This window comes from Filicampus tigris, chromosome 11 (assembly GCF_054856515.1).
Source record: "Filicampus tigris isolate MCC_2025a chromosome 11, RoL_Ftig_1.0, whole genome shotgun sequence".
NCBI classification, from domain to species: Eukaryota; Metazoa; Chordata; class Actinopteri; order Syngnathiformes; family Syngnathidae; genus Filicampus; species Filicampus tigris.
In genome coordinates, this window is record NC_141227.1 from 287,234 (window position 1) to 302,439 (window position 15,206).

The following is a 15,206-nucleotide window of genomic DNA, read 5'->3' on the forward strand; positions in this document are numbered from 1 at the left end:
CTCAATATCCCTGCTGCAAAGCTGCTCCTTAATCGTGATGTGCCCAGGATTACACCATCTATCGTTCACAAACACAGCCAGCCTTCCTCCTTTCCTCTTCCCACTCTCCAGCGTCCTGTCCGTGCGTATGATTTGGAAGCCGTCCAATTCTACGACTGCGTTCGGCGTTAGCGCTGTTAGCCACGACTCCGTGAGTAGCATCAGGCTAGCCTCCCGGAAGTCCCTCTCGTGCCGGGTAAGCGCCGCTAGCTCGTCCATCTTGTTGGGGAGCGGTCTAACATTCCCCAGATTATATTACTGTTTTGTCTTTTATTTTTGTTGTCTTTTGTTGTTGTTAGCTTTTAGCTCCAGTGTTTCCTCAGGGGGGCCTCCGCGTTGGGGGGGTGGCTGCCCTTCCCGCGGGGGGCGTCATCGCAGGGCCTCCTTAGGTCCAGGTGACTGGGGGCCTTCACACTAGGTGCGGGAGCGGCTCTTCCTTTTATGTTGTGTTTTGGACATTTTTATTGGACAGCACTTTGAGTTGCATTTTTTTTGTATGAAAAGTGTTACATAAATACATTTGATTGATTGAATTTGATTGAACTGGTAAAAACATTTGAGTGTTCGAAAAACTATATGACGGTGCGAGGCGTCAACATTTCTTAAAATATTTCCTTTGCCACGAAGGACAAAATTCGTAACTCAAATGCACATGCTCCAAAAAAAACCAAACTTGACCTGTATATAAATAGTTGCAACTTAAAGACATCTATAGGATAATATTTTGTTATACATCTAGCACCACCTAGTGATGACTAGAAATGATTATTTTTTAATGTACTGCAAGGAGCCCGTTGAACGAATCCGACTAAAAATGTGTCAGAAAATCCTCAAGATGTTGATCTTGCTTTACGCCGAATATTGTGACTTCGGCAAAGGGTGTGGCCATTATTTTTAATTTTAAAAAATCGAGTGGTAATTATCATCTCTATTTTGTTACTAAGCCGTCGATATCGTCATTGTGTACACCATATATCTTAACCATATATCACATTCGACTGGTTACACTGGTCCACAAGTGCGTCATCTATATTACTACTGTCACTTATTTCAGAGATCCCGCAATCGTTGCCATCCGCACTTACAGATCCTAAAAATTCCGGGACATCCTCCGAGGGCTCACGACACGGTCATGTGTATATTGTGATGCATGTCATTGGCTAAGAGACTGAGAATTAGTTAAAAAAAGAAAATGACGTAAACGCTCTCCCGTTTCTAAAGGCAGGAAGAAGCAACAACATTCCCAGCACTAGTGGTCGAAAAGAGGTTATGTGCTCTCGGCCTAAATGGGTTGATTCAACAATAAAAACACAGCGAACTATACTTGCCGAGAGCTTGTCAAAGCCATCTTCAGAGTCTGCAGACGACATCGTTGGTCCAGTGACGGTACACGCGCACTGGGTCAAACTCGCCAGTGCGACCAGTGGGACCCAGCTCATGAAAATATTTTTTTTTCTGCTTGTCTTTTTTGAGACTTTCCAATGATTACTTTGATATAAAGCAATGACAATCTTATTATTTGTGCTTGTCCTCCTTCTTGAAAAAGGGTAACTTTTTTTTCGTTTCCCATACACTTTAACACCAGGACTGCCATGACCAGGGGTCTCCCTTATCAAAGAGTGCGTAGAATTGAAACTAAAAGTGTACGTACGCACAAAATCCGAAAATGGTGTAAGAAAAAACCCGACCTATCAACCGTGCCTACATACACGCACCTGTAAGACATTTTCCCTTGATAAGTCACTGAACTCGGGCGCCCGAATGTACTGCCCTCTATATGGCCAAATCTATCCATATATATTTTTCAGTGCAAAAGCAGTACATGAAAACGAATGAGCCATGCTGGCCAATGCTTTGTGAAAGAAGAATTATGACGACAATACTTTTCAGTGGGGTGGAAACAAGGAAGGGAATCTTGTTTGGTGGCCGAAGTGGGCATCGTACAAAAAAATATCAACAAACACGACCGGCAGGACAGAAGGAAAAACGTACTCGTACTTAAACGGAGATGATTATACAATTGCGATGGTGCGACCCATCGAGACTTAATTGCTGCTTCATCGTTATGGATGGCAGGCTCAGGTGTGCGCTCATACAGAGGGACACAACTTGGGAATGCAAATGTTGCTGCACTGAAAAACGGAGCTTATTCAATTCACATAATTGGTGTACATTGGTGGCGCATATGGTTAAAATGTGATAAACTTGTGTATATAACAGTAAAATCTACAAAAAAAATAGAGAAAAAAGTGCTGGCTGCTTCTTTGGTGGCCGGGATGTTTTAGCTCAGCAATCAGCGCAATTTGGTTCCCAGCCAGTGACTCGCACATGAGTGCGGCTTCGAACTCCAAGCGCGACCCAGCAAGTGTAGCCGCATTGCGGGTGGACTGTGCAGCAACATCATCAGATACTGAAAAAAAATCCTTTGGATTTACTTAATTCGGACATGTACATCGGTTGCACATGACAAACTTGTGTAAAACGAACATATTGTAACGTCTTCCAAAGACAACATCAGAGGTTAATTACTTTCCTTGTTTTTTATTCCAACATGGCTACTGCGGGCCGATGCCAACTACAGTGAAAAAACAGAACACCGTCAAAGAACACACGGATCTTTCTTCCTTATCGCCTTCCGCTAACTCTTCCCTCACTCGCACACATCTCCCATCCCGCTAGTCGCTCAATGCATTCAGGAACCTTGGGAACAACACAACTCGATCAGCAAAACACAAATCACAACACAGATAACCCAATTCGTTACACTATTTTAAATATTTTTAAGAGTAGACAATTACATCAGCCGAGCTATTGTTATTTTAAGTATATTAGCTCCAGAAGCCAGCCCCCTGCTTTGCAATGCAATTGGCCCCCTGTCTCACCCTCCTCAAATTCCATAGGTTTTCCACCTCAACACAAAGCCACAGGGGAGATGGTTGCTCTCTGGAATGACAAGCAGACGTCACTTCACTTGACCACTTGTTTGGAGGGGAAGCCTACATTTTGTAACCTACCCATCATTAGACTTTATTTCTCACAAGACAAAACATGGTGAAAATAACAAAATGAGGTGAACAAAAGCCCAAAATAACTTCAGACGTGTCCACACATCTTGATTTTCTTTTCTTTTATGTGACGCATAGTCAACTACAATACTTGTCTCAACATTTTTGTCAGGGGTAGCCATGACTGCGTAGCCTAAAGGCTATATTTCATTGAGCAGCGAGTGCTTGCATGGTAGCAAATGTTTGGTTAGCAATTTTCTAAACTGTCGTAAGTTCTTTTTGATTTACCAATACTGGAAACCACATACAGTAGTTCCAGGGCAGCCATGATGCCTCAAACACCCATGGAAACCCTGAGAATGTGCTTTCACAGGAGACACAGTTGTGCACTTGTTTTGGAAAGCAAATGACTGTCGCAGGGTGTCTTGCAGAGAGGCCTCTGCCGGTAAATACAAGTTCTCCAGCAAGTTGTCTACATCGCGTAACAGAAATATTAAATGCACTGTAATATTCTTTGAGTTTGTTTTCCGAGTGCTCCCTGAAGTGCACACAAATGTGATTGGCTCATATTACGGGTGAGTGATATGTTCTGTTATTCTCTGTGAGATGCAGTAGTTGATATAGACAAGTGTAATAAAGCAGTACAGTTGGGAGCACGTCGTGTGTTAGATTGGCTGACTTTATTAACTTAAAACAAAACATGCACAAGCTAGAATCTCTGTCGCGTAACGCTAATATTACTAATATCGCTAGCAAATGAGTAAAACAGACGTATTGGGCACCACTCGCAACCCCCCCACCCCCACTGACGGTGAATAGTTACGGGCCGGGCTGCGAACGGTATAGGCTTGGATGAACCGGTCCGTGGCAGAAAAAAAGGTTGGGGGCCACTGACTAAAGATTTCTAATCGAGTCACACAATTATAAATACGATAATGACGGGCCTAAACCACTTATGTCCAAATTTGGCGAATTTTATATTTTTTCACTAATCAATATACTCACATGGATATGTTATTTTTACAAATGATGACTAATGTTATGGTTGAAAATGGCTTGCTCTCTTTGACGATGCAATGTTACTTGCTCAACAAACTGTTTTGACTGGTTATTAACGTGATGTATCAGTTGCTATGCAGTTGCTATGGTCCTTTTATGCTTTATCCTTTTTGATGTCATGAAGTTTTACAGTTTAAAAGTTTGAGTTTTTCAGTGACACGTTGTCAGTACGTCAAACCTTTTTTGAGTGAGGATGCAATCTCTCTTCCAGTCCTGATCTCTGTTGTTACTTTGTATTTTTGTTGATATGGACTTTTTACTCTTCAACTTCTGTGTCATGTCTGCATATGGGTCCAAATCCCAATCCTCACGTGACAGTACGTACTGACTAGTTGTGGACCCAGCAAACTCAGACACAATCCCTCAAGTCGAAGACGTCACCCCCTGCTCCTTACCATCCCTCCACCTCCAATGAGGGAGTGATTGTCTCATCGACTGCCGCTTTGCCTTTTCACTCGGAACCTCTTGTGTCACTCCTCCACGATGGGTTGCTCAGGCCGTCGCAAGTCTGCCTCCAACTGCCCTCAGCCTGCCGACCACCTCCACACCTTTTGTGTAAGCTGTCTTTTCTTCCACCTCTCTCTCGTCTTTGCCATCTACGTGTCCTAGTTTTGCACATTCCCCTTCTAGTTCAACACCTGATGTTTTGTTTTTAGACTGAGATTTTTCTAACCGTGAAGGTGGCCATGATTTGGTTAATCTCCTTTCTGATTCTGATTCTGACATTGATTTTCGGCTTCCTGGTTTTTCTTTGTTGGTTCATTGTTTTTGTTGCATTTTTGTTTGCTGTCTTAGTCCAAGTCACAAGCAAGTTATGGCCACATGTGCTCGTTTACCCTGATCCCTTGTGTTACTCTGTCATCTCCCTCTAATCACTTTGTGCCTTGTCCAGAGTTGCTCGTTGTCTCATCTGTATTTGGTGTATTGTTTACTTTCAGTCTTTGTTGGTTCATTGTCTTTGTCACGTCTAACTGCTGTTTGTTTGCTGTCTTGATCCAGTTATAGCTGGTTTCGTGGTATTGGTTTAGTTTAATGCTTGTTGTTTTATACTTAAGTTTATTTGGTGTTTTGGATTTTTTTACCTTGTAAGGGCTGCGATGTCTCTATTGTTTTTGTAGGGATTATTATTAGGGCCCGAGCAGCGACCGCTGCGAGGTCCCTATTGTTTTTGTAGGGATTATTAGGGCCCGAGCAGCGACCGCTGCGGTCCCTATTCTTTTTTATTGTTATTATTCTAATGCCGTATCTCATTTTTGGGGCCCTAAACATGCACGAAAACTCACCAAATTTTGCACACTTATCGAGGCTGGCGAAAATTGCAATATTTCAAAGTCATCATAAACTATGAAGACAAAATGGCTCTGTAGCGCCACCTAGAGTAGGAAAACAAAATAGAATTCCAGCCCGTTTGATCTAGCCCTACGAAAATTGGCAGGCACGTGTAGCACCCCGAGACGTACAAAAAAGTCCATTGCAGCCTAGTTTAAAATGTACAGGAAGTGAGCAATTAATTTTTAGAATGTGCAATTTTGGACCATTTTTGCACATTTACAGGGTGCATACTTTTGCACCCATGTCCTAGAGGATTATACCAATTTACTTCAAATTTCGGACATATCCTCTTAAGACCTGGGGTAAACGCTGGGAACATTTTTTTTAGTTTTCGATAAACTATGTGACAGGTGTGGGGCATCAAATTTGGCGTAATTTTTTTCCTTTGCCATACTGGAGAAAAACCTTAATAACTCCCCTGCACATGCTCTAAAAAATCCCAAACTTCACCTGTATGTAAAGAGTCGGGACCTGAAGACATCTATATGATAATATTCTATTATACATGTAGCGCCACCTAGTGGCAAAAAAATGTCATTTTTTTACATTTCTATTTACTGTACAGAGCCCGTTGAACGAATCCAACTGAAAATTTGTCAGAAAAAACTCAAGACGTTGATCTTACTCTTCGCCGAAAAGTCACAATATTGGGTGTGGCCTTGACGGTGCCGCAAACTCTGATTATTCAACGTGACAATAAATACAGTTTTAACTTGACTCAGATCATCCAAACTTCTAGGAATGTTTCATATTTGATGATAGCCAAAGGCTGAAGACATCGACTAACTTATTTTTCATCGTAGTGGTAGCGCTACCTAGTGGCTGAAGGAAATAAATGTTTTTTCTTTGATGTTTTTATCCTAGCAGGTTAACCGGGTCCACCTCATCTTTGCTCGGAACAGTGTTTAGGACTTCCTACTATTAAAATACGAAATTTGTGATTTTTCGTGAAAAGTTGTTGCCATGGCAACACGCAGTTCAAACAACACTCATTTTGAGGGTCTGAACATGCTCGGAATCTCACGAAACTTTGCACATACATCAGGCCTGGCGAAATCACCAATATTTTTTTGTGTAATTTGTAAAAAAAATGGCTCGCTAGCACCCCCTAGAAATTTTTAAAAATTCAGCCCTGGTTGTATGTTTCTTCGAGATCTACAAAAAATTGGTGGTATATGTAACAGTTCAAGGCCTACAAAAAGTCTCTTGGAGCCATATGCTTAACATAACAGGAAGTCGGCCGTTCTGAATTAATTTTAAAGTATAAATTTGCTCTGATTACAATAGCTGCTGGAACTTGACCCACATGATAATTTCTTCTAATACCCTACTAACATTTGATAAAAGTCGAAGCCTGAAGACATCTCCGAACGTATTTTTCATTGTAGTGGTAGCGCCACCTACTGGCTAAAGGAAGTAAATGTTTTATTCTTTGATCTTTTATTCCTCGTAGGTTAACCAGGTCGACCTCAGAATTGCCCGGAAGACTCTGAAGATCTTCCTGATGTTAAAATATGATATTTGTGATTTTTCGTAAAAAGCTGTTTCCTGTTCTCTGTTGTTGCTTTGTATTTTTGTTGATAAAGACTTTTTACTCTTCAACTTCCGTGTCATGTCTGCGTATGGGTCCAAATCCGGATCCTCACGTGACACAAACATCATTATTTTTTTTCCCCTGCGATGGTTTGAAGAAACTACGATTCCATCCGATGCCAGCAATCCATTTCTGCTAAAAAAAAAAAATACCATTGTGAAAGATAAGTGAAGCCAGGCAAATGTGTTATTCAACCCCTCCAACCTCCATGTATTTTCTATTCCTACAGTCTGAAATAGAGTAGCAAATTAAGTGTAATGACAGCCTAAATAACTTTAGAACAGTCTTAAGATGAAAATTCTGTGGTCTTAGAGAGTACACAGTCATGTAAAAGAGAAAGTACAGTCAAATAAATTTTTCAGGTGTGAGTTATTTCCATATACATTTGATATGTACCAAATTGAAGAGGCGTTCTGAGTTTTATGAATCACTATTTTTTGGGGAAAAATATTTTAGCTTTTGTGTGTAAAAAAAATACATTGGAGTATGGAGCCTTAAGTACATTAATAAACTAGAGCTGCTGTTCTTGGGCTGGTCATGTGCCTCACTATTTCCGTAGATCGGCTGAAACGTAAAACCGGAACTGCTTCGTTAAACAGTTGTAGTGGGCGTTACTGAGCCATTTATTGAAGATTGTATACTGAAAAAAAAAACCTCTAAAATAGTGAATATTTTGCCAGGCCTGATGTGTGTGCAGTTCATGCATGTTAAGATAATCAAAATCTGTGATGTTTTCTTAGCAAACGGCAACTTGCCACGGCAACAGCATTTTGCAAAAAGCTCAAATTCAGTGTTTTAACATCATTGAAGGCCTAAAACTTCTTCTGTAGTCACTGTTTGGACCTTAGAAACAAGATAGACTTGGCTGGGGCCCTAATAATAGTTTTTACAAAAAAAAGTAGGTGCTCCATAGCAGTTGCTGTGAGTACCCTAATAAAGAAAAAAAATCTTCAATTACCATAGGTCGGTTGCACGTTTCGTCACTTCTGCTTTGTATTTTTTTTCGTTCACCATCTTGGGAGTAAATGATAGAGTTCAACTGTTCATTTGAATGTATAATACATTTCTTGGTTGCTTTAAAATGGTGTAGTCATACAGCAGTCAAGTTGACAAGATCTGAGCAAGTTAATGTGAGGCTACATCGCCACATTATTATGTTCAATACCACGTAGATAAAGTGCTAATGAACGTCAAATTTAGTTATTGTAGAATGACAAACGGTCGTTGTACTGTGTGGTTACTGTTTGCGCAACACAGCAGACCATGACTGTTCTGCCAAAAACCCGTGTGAAACTTCCTACCAGAGGCAGATTTGACAGCCTGTTCTAAGGCCTAACCCAACCCCAATCCGCAAGCACACTGGGCATTGTTAGGACGTCTGGATGGGTAGGAAGGAACTTCCGAACACCGGTAACTGTACAAAATCAACAACATTCTGCAGTTTAATCACCCATGTAACGGCTTCTTCGGATAAGATTTTGAAGTTTAGACTCTGTATCCATCCGCCTACGAAATAGTTGTAATCCTCCAGTGACTTTCATCAGTGTCACAGACTGACAGAGCATGGAGTCAACACCAGGAGGTAAACAATGTCAGGATCTACGCCAAAAACTCAGCACTGGACAACATATATGAGTCAATTCCTCCACACAAAGCAGCTGGAAAGTCGTTAGAATACTTTGAAAATGCCAGAACGAAGGAAGTTGGTGAACAATGTACACACCTGTGTGTGCGTGTAGCGCATGTGGAACACCCCCAATATGTTTGCGGTAGAAAAAAATACATTCATAAATGTATTGCACTGAGTTGCATGCAAGCGACCTATAGAGACCTCGGTTGTTTGGAATTCTTATTATCAATGGATTATATGCTAATATGAAATGTTTCTTTTGTAGACATTTTCGGTGTGCACCCACTCTTGCTACATTGCAATGTTAAATGAATTGTATTTTTCCGGGTCTAAAGGGAAAAATCTCTTTTGCAGTCAATGAACCATATTTACATAAATATTTAGCTAGGGATTGTATTGATTCTGGAAGAAAACTCAATGTTTATGTTTTTTACGAATCTGTTGGGGTGTACTTATTTATTTTGAACATTTTAGGTCCTGAAAATATGAAATAATGGAATGGCACTATGTGGTAGGGGTCTCAAAAGCATTGAGGCGGAGAGGAAATTCAAGATCACGCATTACTTGGCTACTTGTTTTCATTGCCCTTCTGGTATTGCATTCATTTTCAGGATATCAACAAGAGATGATAAAAAAAAGGACAAATAATTTAATTAATTTGCAGATATATGCTATATTGTCACTGTCCTGTGAAAAATAATTGTGTCAATGTTTTAATTTTTTTGTTTTGTTTTACGGTTAATAGGATTCCACGTTGTGAACATTTAAAAAACAATGAAAAAAAAAATGGACAAACGTGTTTTTCACAGGACAGCGATTTTGTGGACAGATCTCCTTAAAACAAATTACCACATTTTAAAATAATGAGTGCTTTAATAAAATGGTCCAGGGAGAAACCTCTAAAGCTTTAGTAGATGCTGGTGGTCTCTGTAGTTCCAAGGAGAACATGCCGGTATTGAAGGCCAGTTTATGGAGCTCCAGTCGATCACTGAGGACAGTGATGAGGAAGGCTGCTTTTGACATTGTGTTGGTGGCAACCTGTGTCTGACGCCCTGTCGACACTTTATTCTTCTTACCCTAAATAAACACAAAAACAAATGTGCGGACATTATAATATACACAGAAGCATGCACACTTAAGCAGACATACATATAAATAAATAAATACACAAACATACTGTACATAGATATATTTAAAATATATATATATGGACCAAACCAAAAACAGCTCAAAAGACCCCTTATGACAAAAAAGATAAATTGACCACGTATTTCCTTGCCCGGGGTCCCCTCTGGAGCCAGGCCTGGAGTGTTAATGGTGCACTGCTTTCCTTTCCTGAGACGCCGGATGGTGGACCAGAATTTCCTCGAAGCCGTCCGGAAGTCATTTTCCATGGCCTCACCAAACTTCTCCAACACCCGAGTTTTTGCCTCAGCAAAGCTGCATTCCGCTTGGCCAGCTGGTATCTATCAGCTGCCTCCAGAGTCCCGCAGGCCAAAAAGGCCTGATAGGACTCTTTCTTCAGCTGGACAGCATCCCTTACTGCTGGTGTCCACCAGCGGGTTCGGGGATTGTAGCCACGACAGGCACCGACCACCTTGCGGCCACAGATCCGATCAGCCCCTTCAACAATGGAGGTACGAAACACTCAATGTCCCCCGCCTCGAGAGGGACGTGGGCAAAGTTCTGCCAGAGATGGGAGTTGAAATTCGTTTTTACTAGGTTACAAGTTTCAGGTTACAGGATTCTGCCAGACATTCCCAGCAATCCCTCACAATACGTTTGGGTCTGCCAGGTCGGACCGGCATCCAGGCCTGGCTCCAGAGGGGGGCCCCGGTGACCCGCGTCTGGGCAAGGGAAAACGTGATCCATTAATTGTATTCATCATAAGGGGTCATTTTAATTAAATTAAAATATCATTAGAATTAGTTTTCAGTTGCAGGCACGGGTCAGTCCATCTTCACACTCGCCACTACTTGCCAATGTACGGTTTGGTTGCTGAACTCTGTCTTCCAGGGAATCGGTACCTTTAACAATAAAATTGTGAAATAATTTTGTTTGATGTGTGCACTCTCCCATGTATCTGTTTAAAACCACTGAAACAAACAGGTGCAGGTGTCTTTCAGGGTGGTGATAGACTTTTATGCTTGGGGTCGCTCAGGTCCATCCATCCATTATCTGCCACTTATCCAAGGTCGGGTAGCGGAGGCAGCTGGGAAGCCCAGACTTCCTTCTCCCCAGCCATGCCTTTCAGCTCTTCCGGAGGGATCCCAAGAGTTTCCCAGGCAAGCCGGGATACATAATCTCTCCAGCGTGTCCGGGGTCATCCTCGGGGCCTCCTGCCGGTGGGACATGCCCTGAACACCTCAGCAGGGAGGCATCCAGGAGACATCCTAATCAGATGCCCGAGCCACCTCAGTTGGCTTCTTTTAACGTGGAGGAGCAGCGGCTCGACTCTGAGTCCCTCCGGATGGCCGACCTACTCACCCTATCTCTAAGGGAGAGCCTGTGGAGGAAACTTATTCCGGCAATGACCCACAGCTCATGACCATAGGTGAGGGTAGGTTAGGAATGTAGATCGGTAAATCGATATATCGAGAGTTTCGCCTTTTGGCTCAGCTCCTCCTTCACCATGACAGACCGATACAGAGTCCGCATTACAGCAGATGCTGCGCCGATCTGCCTGTCGATCTCCCTTTCTAGCCAAGATCCCAAGATACATGAATTCCTCCACTTGGGGCAGAATCTAATCCCCGACCTGGAGAGGGCAAACCAAATTTTTCCGACTGAGGATCATGGTCTCCGATTTGGAGGTGCTGATTTACATTCCAACCGCTTCACACTCTGCTGAGGGCCGCTCCAGTGAGAGTTGGAGTTAGCAGCTTGAAGAAGCCAACAGTACCATATCATCTGCAAAAAGCAGAGATGCATTACTGAGGCCTCTGCCCATAAAAGTTATGAACAGAATCGGTGACAAAAGGCAGCCTTAGCGGAGTCCAACGCTCACTGGAAACAAATCTGACTTACTGCCGGCAATGCGGACCAAACTCTGACATCGGTGGTACAGGAACCGAACCGCCCTGATCAGGGGGCTCGGTACCCCGTACTACCGAAGCACCCCCCCCTCACAGAACTGCCTGAGGGACACGGTCGAACGCCTTCTTCAAGTCCACAAAACACATGTAGACTGGTTGGGCAAACTCCCATGCACCCTCGAGGACCCTGCTAAGGGTGTAGAGCTGGTCCACTGTTCCACGGCCGGGACGAAAACCACATTCCTCCTCCTGAATCCGAGATTCAACTTCCCGATGGACCCTCCTCTCCAGCACCCCTGAATAGGGCGGTGGTCGCTGGGGAGAATACTTCGAAAACCTCCTCAATTCCACTGACACACCTTCCACCGAGGAAGCAGAGCCTGGAGACTCTGAGGTGGGCTCTTCTATCTCTGGGGTTGAAGTCACTAAGGTAGTCAAAAAGCTCCTTGGTGTCAAAGCGCCAGGGGTGGATGAGATCCACCCAGAGTTCATAAAGGCTCTGGATGTTGAGGGGCTGTTATGGTTGACACGCCTCTACAACATTGCATGGGACAGTCTACATGTGTTTTGTGGACTTGGAGAAGGCGTCCGACTGTGTACCTCTGGGAGTTCTGTGGGGGTGCTTCAGGAATACGGGGTACTGAGCTCCCTGATAAGGGCTAAAAGTATACAATTCCACTTTCGTCAAACTTTTGACAGGTGTGACGTCACACAGGAAGTCTCGCATTAACCACGCCCCTTTTATGATGCCATATTCGGTTTAAATCCTGCCCCTTTGATGACGTCATTTTGTAAGTAGAAGTAGAGCCCACCTCTAGCCACACCCCTTTGAAGATGTCATTTTGGAGTCTATAAGCCCCACCCCTAACCGTGCGCTTAGATGACGTCATGTTGTAGTCCTGAAGTATGGCCCCTCCCCTAAACATGCCCAAGACCTCATCTAACCACATCCCTTTGTAGTCCGGAAACACAATTTTACCCCTAACCTCGCCCCGATACCTCACATCCGGTTGGCCATTTTACGTTGCCATGCTTCGTTTCCGGTCGGCCATTTTACGTTGCCATGCGTCGTTTCCGGTCGGCCATTTTGGCACTTCCTAGTCCCCACAAACTTTAACACATCATTTATGATTACGCCCCCTTCCGGTATGACTAAAATATGGACATTATGCTTCCGCCTCGTTCCCGGGCATGTTTTGAACTGTGATGACACCCCGGGCAAGTCCAGGCCTGTCCTGGCTTCCGCCTCATTCAAGGCATGTACAGACATGTTTTTGGCTGGCGCCATCTGTTCCGGCATGCCCAAATATGGGCATGGATGAGATCACATTTCCGCCTCGTTGAAGGCATGTACAGACATGTTTTTAGGCTGCCGCCATCTTTTCCGACATGCCCAAATATGGGCATGGATGAGATCATACTTCCGCCTCATTCAAGACATGTACAGACATGTCCTGGCTTCCGCCATCTTTTCCGGTATGACCAAATATGGGCATGAATGAGATCATACTTCCGCCTGTAACATGAAACTCATTGTATAGCCTGGGGTAGATGTCCAGGCTTGTTCAGACATGTTTTTAGATCCTCCCCTCATCTATGGGGCGCTACCATTCACTTGGGTCTAAACAGAAAGTAAAACAGATCTTCATGAAGGCATCATGATTGAGGCGACGTATATTTCTATTCATAAAGGCTGTTGATCAAACGCTCATCAAAGATCAAGGATTTATTTGGGAAGAAGACAACACCCGCCCACTGAATCATTGACTCAAACCTGGTTTTTGTCCGCCCCTGCCGCTGGAATATGGGGTTACACATTTGCCTATGAAACAGCAGAACTACACCCGTCAAGTCAAATTTATTTGTACACCTGTACACCATTGTGCATGCTTGGTTATGTTTTTTTAATGACTCAGAATAACAACCCTCATTGTTCTAATACAGCTTATTAGGGCATCTTTCATACAATCATCAGGTTAGTGTACAATTAAGGCAACATAATTTGTGAAAAGTCTAGGCACAGGCCTCAGAAAAAAGAAGGCCTCTTCACATACCACGACACAAAAATGTAGCCCCCACCTTTGCTAGGATGCTATCTCTGTGTGTTAGGAGCAAAAGCAGTCAGACCATCTTGTGTGCGTGTGGGAGTGTGTGTGTGTGTGTGGGTGTGTGTGTGTGTGTGTGTGTGTGTGTGTGTATGCAGCCCTCCCTTGAGGGGATGCCTTGAGGGGATGCGTGTGCGTGTGTGTGTGTGTGTGGGCGTGTGGGTGTGTGATTGTGTGGCTGTGTGCATGTGAACGTAGTTGTATATGCATGTGTATGAGTGCGTTTGTGTGCGCGTTTTTGTGAGCACATGTGAGCAAGGCATGGGGAGTCAATCAGAGGAATGTAGATAAACGGTGGCTTACCGGCGATTTCTTGAGAGGCTTTGTGTATCAAAATGCGTGCAACCACATGTTGAGAAAAATGAAGGTATCAAGCTAAGTTTATGAAGTCATGTCAACTTGAATGTTGTTTTTAAGCTAACCAACAATACAATGTGAGTATGCAGACTAAATGAAGTGAATGTCATGATCAACATTATGTGAAGTCAATCCATAAAATAAGTTTTGAATGAAGTGAATGTCATTATCAATGTTATTATTTGAACATGCTTAGCTCAATGATTCACATGTTTAACATGCATTGATGTATTAAAGCAAGTATTTTTAGAGTTACGTTTGAGAGTGTAGAACTGTGAGTCTCAGGTTTTACATGCTTTCACAATTTTAAGCAGACAAACGCATACTTTTACCAGCACAAATGTTTGAATACAGAATCCTGATATTTTAAAAATCGTTATGAGAGTTCATCTAATTTATCAGAGCAGGAAGTAAAACCTACACAATATATTGTTTCAGTGAAAGGGGCCACAGTTCTGTCATATCGGGTTATTTCTGAACTTTTCCACTTCGAGACGCATACGAATTCATACGGTGGGTACATCAATGTCCTTCAATTAACCACGCCCCGTTCATCTCTCACATGCTCTCTCTCTCTTTCTCTCTCTCTAACGAGAAAACCACATCTATGGCGAGGAGGCGTGTCATCCACAACCCCTTTCGGTAGGTATAAGACAGCAGATCTCCAAATCAACCCATAACAACCTGTAGCTCGAGAAAAAAAAACAACAACATCCACAATGCCAGTAACCCGACAGACATCCAGACGCATAGAAACGGTATGGGCACCATTGGGACCCCAAGGGGGTCAGCCAATGGAGAGTGGTCCTGAGGTTAAAAGGTCGGGACGAACGCCCACCACCTGCAAACCTCTGATACAGATAATCGGCAACCAAGACAATAATGATTGTGAAGAAACGGCAGTGAATATGGCTGACGTAAACCTCACGGTGGAACCAAGGATGACCGCTGACCACGTTTTTACAGGACAATGTGAATTTAACACTTCTGGATGTACTCAAGTAATACTTGTGTGGAGTTTGCATGTTCTCCCCGTGCCTGTGTGGGTTT

The 15,206-nt window shown here is 43.2% G+C and overlaps 1 protein-coding gene across 6 annotated transcripts in view; it reads right to left on the reverse strand.

Moving 5' to 3' along the window:
* Positions 1-15,206, reverse strand: part of zswim8 (zinc finger, SWIM-type containing 8) — a 331,437-nt gene that overhangs the window by 117,631 nt on the left and 198,600 nt on the right. For all 6 annotated transcript variants that reach the window (XM_086044801.1, XM_086044798.1, XM_086044797.1 and 3 more), the window contains one exon: positions 9,557-9,736. In XM_086044801.1, coding sequence (XP_085900927.1) covers positions 9,557-9,736 — 180 coding nt within the window. The remainder of the gene's footprint in view (positions 1-9,556; positions 9,737-15,206) is intronic.